We start from the raw sequence: 15109 nt of genomic DNA on the forward strand, positions 1-15109 counted from the left end.
AAAGACTGTCTAGCTGCCTCCACTCATCTCTGTACAAACACATTCTTCAAGTGGAACCCTTCAACTCCCCCCAACTTCTGGATCTGTCTAAAACATGCCTGGTCACATGTCAAGACAGCTTTTCCAACGAAAAGCTCAATGTCTTCTCGTTACTTTTACGCCACAATTTGTACCATGCCTGCTAAGTCCCGAGTACCTTATAACTGTTTTCAGCAAATATGGCAAGGATCCTGTATGGGCCACTCGGCCAGGGGCACACTGTACATTCAACTTCTGCTTCCTGAAGACAAGCGGATCACATTTCATCCTGATTATTATTGATGATTCCTATGAATTTGTCAAGATTATTCTAAACTGCTTTTCTCTCCTCCAGAGTATTTCGTACTTTGTGACCTCGACAACACTGGCAATCACATTCTTTGTTCCCTCACCCTGGTCCAGTCACCACTGGATTTGGAACATCCCCTGACTTCCTAATTCAGAGAAAAACCTGTTACAGATAAATGAAAACGGAAGTAACATGAGTTAGGCATTGCTGACTTTGCGCAACAAATAATCTCAAGCATTCTGAAGGGCTTGCTGGGTATTTTGCAGGGGCAGGGAGTGCTGTTACATTGATCTCTAGCAGGAGAGACATACAATTGTGTGTGTAATAAAGTCCACAGATAAAAGAATACAAAGCTTACATATTTCCATACAATATAGAATATTACCCTTACTAATTTTGTTGAAATTTAACCAGTCTATCAAAGTCAGCTTATTTATGTCTTTATACTGAGCTGTATCTATTTCCTGAAACTCAGCATTTAAATTTGTCTAGGCAATTTTAAATTAAACTACCAAATTAATCAATGAAAAAGTAAACGCACCATACTTAGTGGGTAACGGTGCAATCCAATTATTTTGTCGAACTTATTTGAAGGTTAGAAACTCTAATGAATGAGAAAAAAATTGTCAGACTTTGGCTTGCTATAAATAGGCTTATTAACTATACCCTATTTATATGCACAGTATAACAGCTGCAGTCTTCCAGAAAGACTTGCAGAACAACTTGCAGAACGTGTTAAGAGACAGTCAAATAAAGTATCATCTGAACATTAATTCCAGCTAAGTGCACAGATCCCTGGAGCACTTTAGCATATAAACTGAGGTCAGCGGACTTCAGGCAGAAGTGGAGAACATAAATCCAAGACTTCAGGTTTACAATGCCAAGAAAGAAAATCATACAAGCAGAACAGACCACGAGCTGTAGTATCTGCTTGTAAGATAAGACAGAGAGGAATATACTTGTCAACAGTCCAAGATTTTGTTTTTCCTTTCCTTCACAAAGAATAATGTGATCTCAGGTTCTCTTCCTGATTATTTGAAAGGGGAAAGAAGAGGAGGGAGGACATCACGTTTTAGAGCTCAGTAATCACTCTCCTGGCAAGAAGCTGGATGACAGACCTTTCCCATTTGGAATGGTAGAATATGCTCTGCTCTGCCAAGCAGCACACCACAGAAGAAGGTGTCCTAAAACTATCATATATATATATATATGCAACAAATTCCATTAGAGTGAAGGAATATTATTTCATGAAATACCTTCTCCCACAAGCAGCACATTAAACTTGGCACACAAAAAGGATGAGAAAAATCTTTGTCCAGTTAACATCACTGAAAGTAGAAACTAAGCACAATGATCATTAGATCAGGCACACAGTTAAAACATAAAGCCCAGAATTTTAAGTGATACAGAAGTACTAAGACAGCCTTAATATTCTTCCCTGCTGAGTTGAAATATTTAAAATACAAGGAAAATCCTACTTCTATTTGCTTATATGCACTCCAGGAAAAAACACTGATTTGGTGCAATTTCTAAAGCAGTATGGTTTACAGACTATTTCATCTTACATCATGATATTATTCCATTCTCCACCCTGTATATAATAATGTATGTATGAGTAGATGAAATAGGACATAAGAGGTTTTTTCTAAGTAATTTACACCAGGACATCATACACTGTTCTTGAGACTAATATTTCACAATGACAGTTGTAAATTCAAACACTGATAGAAATCAGATGTCAAGGGACTATGTAACTATCAGAAGAATATGCATTTTAGCTTATTTTTCTTCAAATTTGAAAACCAGTCTATGGCATAAACGACAGAATAAAAACTAGCGGGAAAAGCAAACACAGACTGTGAGGAACATACTTTTCAGCATTTATGAAGAAGCAAACCTACAGAACCTGTGGTACAAAATACATTTTCTGTTAAAGACCCTGTAACATGCCCCCTTTTTTTTTTTTGCAACTTCAATAAAGAAGAAATGGGATCTCAGTCCTAAACACATAAACCAGTTAATTTTTCTGACAAGTACTATTGGAAGGAGCCAGCCATGTAAATCATGAGTTTGTCCAAAATTTACAGTTACCTGTTACAATGAATTAGAATTGTATTTGTGCACAACGAAATTTTAGATAACTTACATATTACATAATGATATATTGTTGGCTTAAGTACTGATAATATTTGAGAAACTCCATAAACAAAACTCATTCTTTGATTTAATTAAATTTATGCCTGCCAGCCTCACAAGATCTTTAACATTTTATTAACAATCATTTCGGACAAATTTTACTAGTATAATGTGCTTTACAGTGTACTTTGCTTTGCCAAACCATAATAAATACTTTTGCATCATTGCGACCACATTTATAATAAAGTTACAGTGGCAAAGTGCAAAGCCTTTCAGGTCTCAGAAACCTAGGGCACTCCTTCTAGGTCAATGAAACTGTATAAAATACTATATAACAATGGTATAAAAAACCCAAGAAAAACTGATATCAACATTTTGAAGCATGTACTAATGAAGCAAACCAAGTTCTTGAGAGTAATTCTCTTAAAGACCACTCCAGCTGTGGTCAGCTTATCGTTTTCACCATCTCTCCCCTTACCTTGTTCTCACAAAGCAGCGATGTGATGCATGAAACCCTAACAAGTCTACCCACAGTTCTGCAGCTGATTCAGGGTTTCTCATGAATATTGTCCCTCTGCCCACCAAAACTACAAACTCTGCTAGATACTCTGCTACGTCCTTGAGTAACCATCTCTCTCATCTGCTGCAACCACACATTTCTTAGCATAAGGCCTCTACTGTCAGCATTTCGGTGTGATTGAGCAGACCAAGTTCTTTCCCCCTTTCACCTCAGCCCCAACCTAAACATTTTAGATTTCCTTGCTTTTAGCATTTCCCCTCCACTCCATTATTAGCTCTGTCCACCATCCAAAATTTCAGTGTCAGGTCTTCCTTCACATGTGTCCCATGTATAAGAACCTCTGAATCTGTGTCAAACAGCCTCCTACATGCAACCCACATGCTCTTAGACATGCAGTTATCCATTAGACTTGCATGGAAAAAATGTATTTTTTCAGCACTGTACTCCTCTTCTGGACTGCACACTCACTAGGACAAGATCTTGGTAGGCCTCCTTCTGCTGTATAAGGTCAAGCATACAGTCTGTACCTAACAAATACAAACATACTACTACAGCTATTTGACTACTTCTGTAGTGAATAGCTGCTTTTAAACTAACCTTTGACACTTGGCACTAGCGTTTCTGGCACCTACTTATTTGTAATGAAAACTACGATACAGTTTCTTTCCTCCTTCCTCTTCAATGTTGGGGTTTCTTACTTCATGCCTCAGGCAAGTATCACATCTGCCAAACCCAGGACTACCCTTTAGATACTCTTGCGTATTAGAATGCAAGAAGGATCTAGTGTAATTTTAGAAGGTAACTTTTTTCAATGTGGAGAGAAAAAGCTTTCACAACCATTCTGTAAAAAAAACCCAAAACCCTATGTGTATTTGTGAATTATTACTGAAATAAAATCCCACAGTAATTTTTAAACTGCTGTGTGGGAGCAGAGGCAAAGGAATGGGTAGGAAGAAAAAAAATATTGCAGTGTAACTGCTTATACTCACACCATCAAAAGGACTACAAAACTGCACGCTCAGGTAAGTTTGCTGACCAATAGAACAAGCACCCAAAATGTTCGGTTTTAACTTCTAGTCTCACAATTTAGTTGGTTGCAGTTCAAGAAGTGAAGTTAAAATCCAGTCAAATGCTCCAAAGAGTAGTGCACAGAGCAAAGATCTAGCAAGTAGCTTTGGGCTGATACCAGACCGGATTCAAAAAGAGAAGGAGGCTGGGGTAGGCAGCCAGATGACATGTATATGGTGATATCTAGCTTGGGTGAAAGGCAGAAAGCACGCTGTACGAGATGTTACATCGAGAGAAGCCAAATGGAACACGTATAGCAGGGTGACAGCAGCACTCAGTTCCCCCAAACTCCCCTTGACTCTAGTGAGGAAGGCCATCTACATGTACTCATCCCTTGTCACTGTCACCCCAGTGCTGCAGTAACCAAGGGTATCACCAGTTGCATGCCAACGACTTGAGTTAGCACACTCTAAGAAGATCCTGCTCCCTCTGGAGACCAGGCATCGATGGCAACAAAAGCTAGTACAGTTTTCCTTCATATGGCAATAGCTCCCATGCACTGATGGCTACTGTGCCTCAGCTGGCAAGAGGAGGAGCCTTTCAACAAGCTGCTGCCTTGCTTGTACTCAGTGGAGCACGTTCCTTGGTTCTGCTCTGGCATCATCAAGCTGAGAGACACAGTAACTTCAGGTGTCTCCAAGATCAGCTGAGACTCCTACCATCCCAGCCCTATTCCTCATTTATAGATATGCCTATTTGTAGATATGGCCTGGTCATTTTGAAAACATCTGAACATTACAAAGGTCACTTCACACTGGTGAACCTGACCTGATGCCTTCCAGCAAAATTATATCAGGAAAATTATTTTTAAATATTATTTAAGCTGTTTTGAATCTTTTTTCCACATATACAAATTCATTTGCTCCACCAATATTTCAGACACACGCTCTAAGTAGTACAATGCTTTTTAACTGTTGCCCCTTAACAACATCAGCCACTTATGTACAAATCACTTATAAGATGTATTTGTTGCATACGCAGATACTGAGGTTTCCAAAAAACATGTGTACTTTAGGACATATTGGTTCATTCAGAGTCAGAAGGCAAACTGTTGCCAAGTTCTCCCCAGCAGAATTAAATGCTTTCAGTCAGCTCTTGGGTTTTAAATGGGCAATTCAAGTTTTAGAAGATTTGCCAAGCTCTACACCACAAAATTTAGCATGCACTTGAGACTTAAAATTCAGTAGGCCTTCTGGGAGTTAAAAACCCTACATTTTTAAAATGGTCAAGTTACAAAGAAAAATTTTCCTCCATATCAGTTTCGTATTAATTTGACTGTTTTTGTCATGACAAGATCTCTGTTTAAGAACAAATGACAGCAGTATTGCCACTCCCACAAGGCACACTATAAAAACAACGCCCCAATTAATAGTACAAAGTCCTGTTACTAATAAAACAAACACAGAGGGTACTACTTCTTTCAGCAAATATTGATACAAAAACTTCAAAGAAAATAAAACATTTCCTGACAATGCCAATGTTTCTTCTTCACCTTTTCTCTTGTTTCTTTTCACCATTTCTCCTTCTTCTTCTTTCCCACCAGTTCGCTATCATGAAGTAATGGGCTGGCACTCTCAAAATCCAATCTCTTTTAAATTCTTTTAAATTCTCTTAAATTCTAGCAGTGACAGGCATCAGCTTACAGTTGCAGGAGAGAGGCTCACAGAAGTGCCCTGACAAATCCTTCAACATTTTGGAATGAATAGCAAAACAATCCACATATAGAGAAAACGTGATAATGGAACCATAATGTGATGGCACCAGCCTCTTAAAAACATTTCTACTCAAAGCTCTATTGTATGCATGATTTAGTTTGAGAATAAGGATATCTGTAAGCCACATCAAAGGGCTAATGGATAGACATTTTGTTAACATATGTAGAGCTGATGCCAGGCCATAAAACAACATTGTACTGAGTATTACACATCTTCAGAGAAGTCTTTTTTTTTTTTTTTTCTTCTGGGGTTGGGGGTTTTTTTTGGTCTACAAATTATTTCTTCCCTTATGTGCATGAATGCCTAACAGGCTCAGAAGTCTGGACAATTTTCATGTTCTCTTGTTCCCTGGAGCTTAGCCCAGTATCACAAATTCCGAGAGGGCTGATTTTTGAAATAGGGAAAGGAAGAAGAATGAAAAAGTAAATAAGCTGCTATTTCCTTTGTAGAACAGGTTCTGTTACATCAATCACAGATTGGTAAAGAACTTCACAATCTATTACCTTAGCATCTCTGTTTCTCAGGTCATTCCTAGGACTGCTACTTTCAAAGTGCTGTCCAAACTTGGCTCAGAGCTACAGCACATTCTTCAATGGTCTTTTATGCCTGTGGTGTTCAAAATAGAGTCACTTTTCAAATGGTACATTTTGTAGATATGGCACTCCATAAAAACCGGAGGCAAAAAAGCAGCGTAGAGTGAATTCCTGGAACAGCTATTCAGGATTCCAAAAAAGCCTCTTATGAGCTGCTCCATTTGTGCTCTACAGTATTTATTCTAGATCACAGAATAATGAGCAACCATTAAATTTATGTACTTTGTAGGGCACTTAGGAAACAGTTTTCTCATCACTTAGTAACTGTAAGATAAGTAAAACAGCACTGCACACCAAGAAATGCGCAGTGCAGAAAGATACTGAAAGTAAGGATTATGGAAGAGTTATAACTTTATCCACTTTGATACCTTTTCAGTTCATCATGTATTTCATGGTTCCATGTTTGGCACATTAGGTACAGTGAAGCCAGACTAACAAGAAACAGCCACTATTTATAGCATTTCCCCAGAGATGGGAACGGTTGCTTCTGCACTTTAAGACCAATCATGTTACATCTGTATTAAAATGAGAAGACAAACATGTTTTACTGCCAGCTCTGCCTGAATTTCAAATGAAAACCACATTAGTTTTAACTTGTGAATTTCTCAGTCAGTCTCCAGTGTCAGCTTACATAGTTTAAATAAAATATCTCACCAATACACAATACAGCACAAAAGGATGCTAACAGCATGTCCCAGGTTCAACAGCGTGCTTCAAAAACTCCTTCTCCAAGATAAAAGTCAGGCATTGGCTGCAAATGTCTCTAACCTGCAATAGCCTGGAGCTCAGCAGGTCCTGCAATCATAACCTCTCATTTTACAAAAAAAATTATATTTCTTTTATTGCTTTAAGTTCAGAATCATAAATGTGCTAAAGATAAGCACAAGTGCCTTAACAAAGGTTTGCAAGTTTGACAATTCTGAGTATTAATTTTGATGATATCAAACATTTCTTGCAACAGCAAAACAAAGCATGTATTATAAGATTTTAAGAACACTAAGTCTAAAATAAAGCAAACTTTTAGGAAAATATGCCAGAAGTATTTAAACTACTTTTTCTGTTTTCCTTAACATTTTTCTAGTTTTACTTTTTTCCCTCCATTGCTATCTGCAAGATTCCACACAAAACACTTGGAAAAATTACTTAAAAAGGAGGGACTGAACTGGACATGCTGCAAGAATGGGCAAATAAAGAAAAAAAAGGTAAGAAAAAACAATAAATTGTTTTCCCCTTTCAAGGATTTTAGTAATAATATTCAACATCGCTTGTAACAGATAAAACTTGCAGACAAATACTATTTCGGTTCCTGGCGATTATTTTTAATATACATGCCAAAATCTCACAGGAGGAATTAATGAATTATTTATAAATCAAGCAGTATATTAAATTCTGGTCAGTATATAGATGAACACGAACATGCCTAAGAGGCAGTTACATCTAGAACTGTATCACTTCTTACCAGACTTCTTCAGTATCCAACAGAGATGCTTGTTTTCAGTTAAGTTCCAGTTTTTTAAGTTCTAATTTGTCATAATACCTGTGACCAGTTATGTTTCACAGGCTTCAGCCGAATTTCAAACTGTTTTGCTTTAGACCTTTGTAAGAGCGATACCACCTGCTGCTGATTTCTCACCCAGAGTTCAGAGATCCAGATTTGCTTTTGTTTCAATTCAAAACTTAAACTGAAATTTTGGCCAGTGGAAATGGCACCTTTCTATTCCCCTGGATTCGTACTGCATTTTGAAACACTTTGGCATAAAAGGCATTGTAAGAGTTTGGGTCTGCAATGTATTTTATTGCCTAAATAGCTAGATGGTTCCCATTTTTACCAGAGTAACGCAGTGGAATGAGCATGGTGAAGCAACCATTAAAGCTCCAAGAGGAACTGAGTACTAAAAAACCTAAACATTCACTTGTTTTATTTTTCTGTTTCTTGGTTACATTTTCAAAGTGTATCCACTACCACTCCCATTAACATCAGCAGGGGGCTTGTAAATAAGTCTTTACCCAGTGTTTCACAAAACTGAGCTTCTCAGTGGAAGAAGTGAAGAGATTCCAATCCATTTCATTACTTAAAGAAACAGAGCAAGACAGCAAAGAGAAAAATCAAGTACATGAAAGCATCTTAATGAATCTTGGAGGGTTACATTTGTACATTTTATAATCTGAATTGAAATGTCATAATTTTGAAATACGCCAAACATAATTCAGGAAAGACAGCCTATTAGCTGGTTAGAAGCACTGCTAAAAATTCGTATGACATAAAATTAAAGTAGCTGTGCCCTAATTTAGAAGTTGGGGAGTTGTCTTTAACTTGGTAAACGTATGTTTCTTGAAGTAAATGTATGTTTCATGAAGCTAAACTCATAGGTGACGGTACGAAAACCAATCAACCACGATGGTCGTTACTTTTTCCCTGCCCAATGATCAAGCTTCTGAAACCACACACTCATGCTAACACTGAGAATCTCTACACATCACGAACCAGAGCTGCAGAATTACCGTCTCAGAAAAGATAAAATCTTGTAGGAACTATGCCTGGTTTAAAGGACAGAGATAGTAATTTTTATTTTCCATTGAAGTTAGAAAACTACAATGTTTAAAAAAGAACCGCGGCTCAGTAGATGTACTTTAGCAGACATTTCTAGTGCTGCTGTAACTGAGGATGCATTAGCATTTTCACAATAAACCATACTGCCAGAAAATTCATTCCATGTTGTAAGCTGACATAGAAGACTTCATACCAGGCACAAATCCTTCAGCACCATGAATTTAGTTTGTATGATTCTTGGCTAAGTAGTTGGAAGAAAAGAGTAAGCAAGAAGAAAAGTCTTAAAATGGAAACCAACAATTTAGGATTAACTAGTGCTCCAACAGAATTTGTGGGTACTTTTTTAGCGCAGGTGGTTCGCTCCTCCAAACTAACACACATACAACTCTTGCTAAATGCAGCAACGATTTGCACAAGAAAAAACATCTTCAAAGAAGTTAAACTGACATCCTGCATTCACTCTTACATTTGAGGAAAAACTCAGACAAAACAATTTTATTTCCGGACAGCAGAACCTTGCTTATTTGCCCAATCAAGAAACCACTTGAAGATTATTAACAGAACAATAAGAAAACTCCAAGCACAAATCATTATGGCAAGCTTAACTTACTATTTGTTATTTAAAACAATAACTGCATTCGTTACAGTGATAGGATTTCACTTTAGCTTGCATAAACGCTTCTTTGTAAGCCTATGCAGATGGTACTACTTAAAGTAAGCTTTAAGCCAAGGAAACAAAAAGGAGGAGGTTAAATTGTGTACAGTTTAGTTGAATTTCCTGTTCTTAGAACAAAGTAATTCTTAGAGCTTTCTAAAATAAATCCTAGTATGTTAAAACTGAGCCTGGTGGTTTCAAACCTGCTACCTGAAAAAGACTGAAAAGCTAAGATGTCTGAAATGTAGAAGAGCAGGTGAGAGAGTTACTCGTTTGAGGGATTTCTTAGGAAGGGTTTTTCTTTGGGTTTCTTTTTTTCATATATTTAAAGAACAAAGTTTCCTTTTGTCTATTCTCACTCACCTGCTCTGGGTACTTGCTTCCAACTATCTCTGCCACGGTGTTAAAGGAAGGAGAGTCTGGATAAGTCTTAGCCCCCATCTTCAGGTGCACAACAATCTTAGTGCCCCGGGAAGACATCCGGGACATCATTTCAACATCTTCCACAGAGATGCAAGCAGTGGGAATCCGGGGCACATCAGGCTGGTAATTCTGCCACCCAGTATGTGGGCTGTGAAAAGAAAAATAAAAACACAGTGTTAACAACTTAGCTCCATAAGTTATTATCATTGTTAGAGAATTATTAAAAAGATTATTTTCGCTACCATCACCAGCAGACTCTCAAAAAGGATATATTTACTATTTTTAAATAAACCTTTCAATAAAACACAGCAAGTATTTTTATACTAATCAGAATATCTGACTGTCACTGTTCCATATGTCTGAAAGCTATTCTGTGTCAGCTCTATTTAGGTCATTGTCATGCTGTGACACTACAGTAGTAAATCCTCTGACTTCACTGCTTTATCAGGAAGAAAAGCAATGAAAAGCCAGAAAGTGAACAGTTCGTAAGTGATTTTTTTTTTCTTGTGACAAGTAATGAAATTAAAATTCTCTATTTCAACTATTTCAACATCAGACTGGAGATTTATTTTGAAGAGCACTAAGATGAGAGACATCAGGAAAGATAAGACAATAAATCCATTAAAAAAATGCACATTTATTTGTTCTCAATACACTTGAGATTTCAAACACTACCTGTAGACGAAAGAGAACTAAAAAAAAAAAAAACCTCAACAATTAACTTTACACAAATTATGCAAAGAAGAAAAATATGCACCACTAGATGTAAGGCTTCAGTGTCTTCCACTTAGGAATAGCTATGCCTTGTAGAGATAAAAAAGGGGAAAAAAATAAAACAAAAATAATCGAAAAGTTCCTCTGACATTCATAGTGTGATATGGAGTGACTTCTTTTCTGTCAGAAAGCTGCAGACAGTTTCATGACTATTTAAAGCAATTATTTCCCTTCCAGAGGCTCCTTCTTCCACCTCTGCATGCCGAGCTAACTGGAGTGAGTTATTCCACATCTGACATCACAGGATCACTAAAAGGTAATGGACAAGTTCTATGACAAGTTCCTTCAATGTTTTTTTTGCATTTGGCCATTATTTACATATTTCTCATTTTCTGGTGCTTCTGTTGAGATCTTTGGATCTGACTTGCACAAGTACTGAGCATTACAGCTGCAGCTGAAGTCAACGCTTTTAAAGTGAAATTGTATATAAAGCCAGATACAGCAGAAAAAAACGTGTGGGAAAAAAAGAGAAATCAGGATCTCGATGTCTGCCCAAATTCACAAATGCTCCCGATATTACATCATTCATTGCCTTCATTTCCCACTTGTAAAATGGGAATAAAAATACATTTTGTTTCACAGACAGGGAAAAAAAGGGAATAAAAATACTCTTTGTTTCAAGACGACAGGCTCAATGAACACTTGAGAACCATTCTGATACCGCAATAATGATTGGAAATCAACTGGTATACAATTACATGTCCTAAATCCTAAAATAAGCTTAGAACTGCACATTGAAATAGTAGGATACAACTCTGAATAAGCAGCTCTCCAGTACTGGCCATCCCCTGCAGTAAATCTGTAAGTTGAAATAATACATCTGCAACCCTTTATTTCAGGTCTAATTTGTAATTCTCACATTTCGGCCACTACTCCAGAGGTGTTTTCAGAATATATAAAATATTCAGCCACCTAGAGGTTTCTTCAATATTCTTATGAATATCCTATGTGTCTATTTGTTACTAAATTCTGACTTTATCAGCAAAATGCCAGTGAATTGTTTCCGAAGGAAATCTCTAAAGCTAAATCATATCTTTACCTACATGTTACCCTACGAAGAAGGGCTAGAGTTGAAGCTTTCAAACAAGATTACAGAGGTTCTTCATATCAACTGTTACAAATTTTAATACTATTTTTCCATATGATAAGATTGAAGTTGGCAGGGACCTCTCCAGGTCATCTGGTCCAACTCTCCTCCTCACGTAGGACCACCCAGAGCCAGTTGCCCAGGACCATGTCCAGTATGTGAAAATCTTCACCTAGGAGCCTACTTACAGTAGCAGGCACATATTTCTATACATTTAAAGAAAAATTTAAAAAAGTGGGAGGATTTTTAAGTCTTCTAAACTGGAAAAAACCCACTTAATTCCTGGAGGAGGTGTGGTGAGGAGGAAGGGTGAAATCTGCTTTCTAAGATCTAGATTAGGTAAAATGGGAGAGATTACTCAGTTCTATTTGTTTAGAATAACAAATCCTTCTCAACAATAACAAGACATATTGTAATCAACAACATAACCCGCAGAGTAGATATGTAAAAACATTTATTTGAAAAGAAAATACAAAAAATCAGTTCCAGTGGCCTTGTGGGAGCTGCTTCAGAGTGTGGACAGATCTGTTTATTAGGTGGCAACAGTTCAGGAAGTTATTAGTCCCAGTTGTTTATGGCTGAACCTCATACGAAGGCTGGTGCCCCTTCTCCTCATCAGCTTTGCAGGTTGGGTGACCCGTAGCTCACCTTTGAAATAACAGAGTTACCCAGGTATTCAGAATCCCCTGTGCCACATAATCCTCCCTGAGTGAGAGAAAGTCACGTAGACTTACAAGTTGAGATCTTACATATTTTTTTCTTTGCCTTTGTCCCTGTAAAAAAAGAGCTCTACCCCTGCCCCCTCACTTTTAAACTGCGACAATTTGCTGCATATGTTTAATATTTCTTTGAGTGTTTGGGGATATACCCAGCATGTTAACCAGCAGACTTTCCAAAAACCATAAAACAACCAACACACTGAAAAACAAGGAGAGATGACAGTTTCATGTATCAATGTTCCCCAAAAACCCCTACATTCAACAACTGAGCAGAAAAAAAACAGTTTCTGCTCATTTTAAATGGATCCATTCACCTGTGTCTTCTGGCAAGATTATGTCTTAGTACTAACATGCTGCGTACGCCAAACTGCGGTAATTCAAGTTTTATCACCACCTGTATTGATTTCACTCCCCTTGTTATTTCCCAGATGCTCAGCAAAACAAACTCCTAAAACTGTATTTGTTTCTCCAATATAAGCAGCAATTATATTTCTTTTGGATGCTGAATCTCGTTGCTCCAGCACAACTGTGAATAAAGCTCCTGACAACACACAGAGATGCACGCACGCTTACACACCTCAAATGAATGAACATTCACAGGTACAAAATGTACCCCAGCTAGCCCAAAAAATAAACCTTGAAGTCGCCTGGTAGTCTTGCCATTTTTATTTTCCAACTACTGTTTTACCAAGATTATAAAGGCAAACCCAACTACCCAACTTAAGATATTTTGGCACAGGTGGGCAGTGCCAGCAACTGTTCAGATGATACCGGGCCCTGAAGGGAATGGATTGCTGTCCAAATGATTGCTACAAAAAGAGAAATGGACCCTAAGAATTACCAGTGCAAAGGCACAAGGCAATACCACAGTCCTGTATATTCCCAAGGTTACAAGATGAACTTGCATAGAAAACGTTTGTGGCAGACACTAAGCATCCTGAGCTATACCTGATCAAAGTTTACATGCATGCAAAACATGCCATGTGTTAAGTATATCTACACAACAAATTGCTTAATAAAGTGCCAAAGAGTACCTAAAAAAAAAAATTCTAAGTAAAGTAAATAAAGCCCCCTTTATGCAGAGATAACCAAAAACCGGAAGGGCTGCTGATCATATGACAAGACCTCAGCAAGAATTAACTAAACAAAATAGAAAAGAAATTGCTAGCAGACGCAGTGTAACAGATGAAGATGGAGAGAAATAGTCCCGAGTTTGGCTCAAAACAGGGCAAAGTGGATGTGGTTCAGGAGAAAGAATTTTGGTACAGGTGGGCAAGGAAGATTTTTTTTCACTGAATCTGAACAAACACAACTTTGTGGCTATTCTTTCTAAAGAAAAAGGTTTTTACTAAAAAAAAAAAAAAAAGAAAATCTGACTTGCGTTTACTGTTCCCTGCCCCTTGAAAAAGAAAAGAAATAAAAGTATCACATAAAACCAGCTAGGGAGATCATAAAGCAACCCTGACTCAGAACCAGCATTCATCTTTGCAACATTGGTACCCACAGGCAAGCAAGGTGCACCTCTAGTGTTTCCTGCTAACCTGGGAGAGACGTCAGCTGCTGCTGCTCCAAACCCATGCTCTTGCTGAAAATGTTGTCATCCAGCAAAGCCTGAATTAATTTTGCAAAACTTCAAGGGTAATTAAGCCATTTAATATCTAACATACCCATACTCTAATACCATAGTTTAGTGTTTAGTAGAGGAGAAGAGGCGGGAGGTTCTTTTATTATTTTTCTTCTTATTTAACAAAAGCACCTGCTCTTCTGATTTTAAATCTACTGGATCACCTCATCTCCATATTTAAACTTCTTAAAAAATTAACACATCTAGCTAGATTAATCCTTTATAAACCTGTTAATGTTAATAAAAACATTATTATTAATTGACATTAATGTTAATAAAAAACTTCATCATTCAGTCTCAAGATTCCTGTTCAACAGCTGACAAGATTCAGATAAAGTAGGTGCTGGGTTTTGCTTTTGATAAACCCCTAGATTTCAAATGTTGGGAAGTGCTAAGAGAAGTATCACAGTATGAATAAGAAAGCAGAGGAAAGACTCCAAAAAATAATGCATTTTCTCTGTTAGAAGTGCACATCAAATGACTAGTAAGAAACAGATGTGGCTTACATCTTACGGAAAGTGCAAAGGGAGGATAAAAAGTCAAGAGGCAGCTGGTTAATTAGTTTCTCTTCTGAGTAAAATAATCAAATGTGGAGAAACTAAAAGGTATGGATGAAAAGATGTGCTGCTGGTGTCAGGTCAGTTCTAACTCCTGTTACTGTGGAAGTTGACTGCACACTCCATTACATCGTTTCTGGACTACCAACCCTTATCTCTAAGATGAGCTAAAATGCCTAAGGAGAAATAAACTGTGTAAGAACCTGTGTTTCAAGCTAGGCTGGATGCTCTGATGGAAAACACATCTCAGGTTGAAGCCTCAGACAAAGATAGCAATCTCCTAAAGGGAGAAGTAAGCATGACATTACAAGAACTCTAACATGACTAAAAGGAAAAAAAAAACAAACTTGATTATACAA

At 37.4% G+C, this 15109-nt stretch overlaps 1 protein-coding gene across 1 annotated transcript in view; it reads right to left on the reverse strand.

Annotated features, from left to right (window-relative positions):
• Nucleotides 1-15109, reverse strand: part of CPQ (carboxypeptidase Q) — a 156458-nt gene that overhangs the window by 88040 nt on the left and 53309 nt on the right. The window contains exon 4 of the mRNA XM_054817998.1: nt 9930-10137. Coding sequence (XP_054673973.1) covers nt 9930-10137 — 208 coding nt within the window. The remainder of the gene's footprint in view (nt 1-9929; nt 10138-15109) is intronic.

Source organism: Grus americana, chromosome 2, assembly GCF_028858705.1.
Source record: "Grus americana isolate bGruAme1 chromosome 2, bGruAme1.mat, whole genome shotgun sequence".
NCBI lineage: Eukaryota > Metazoa > Chordata > Aves > Gruiformes > Gruidae > Grus > Grus americana.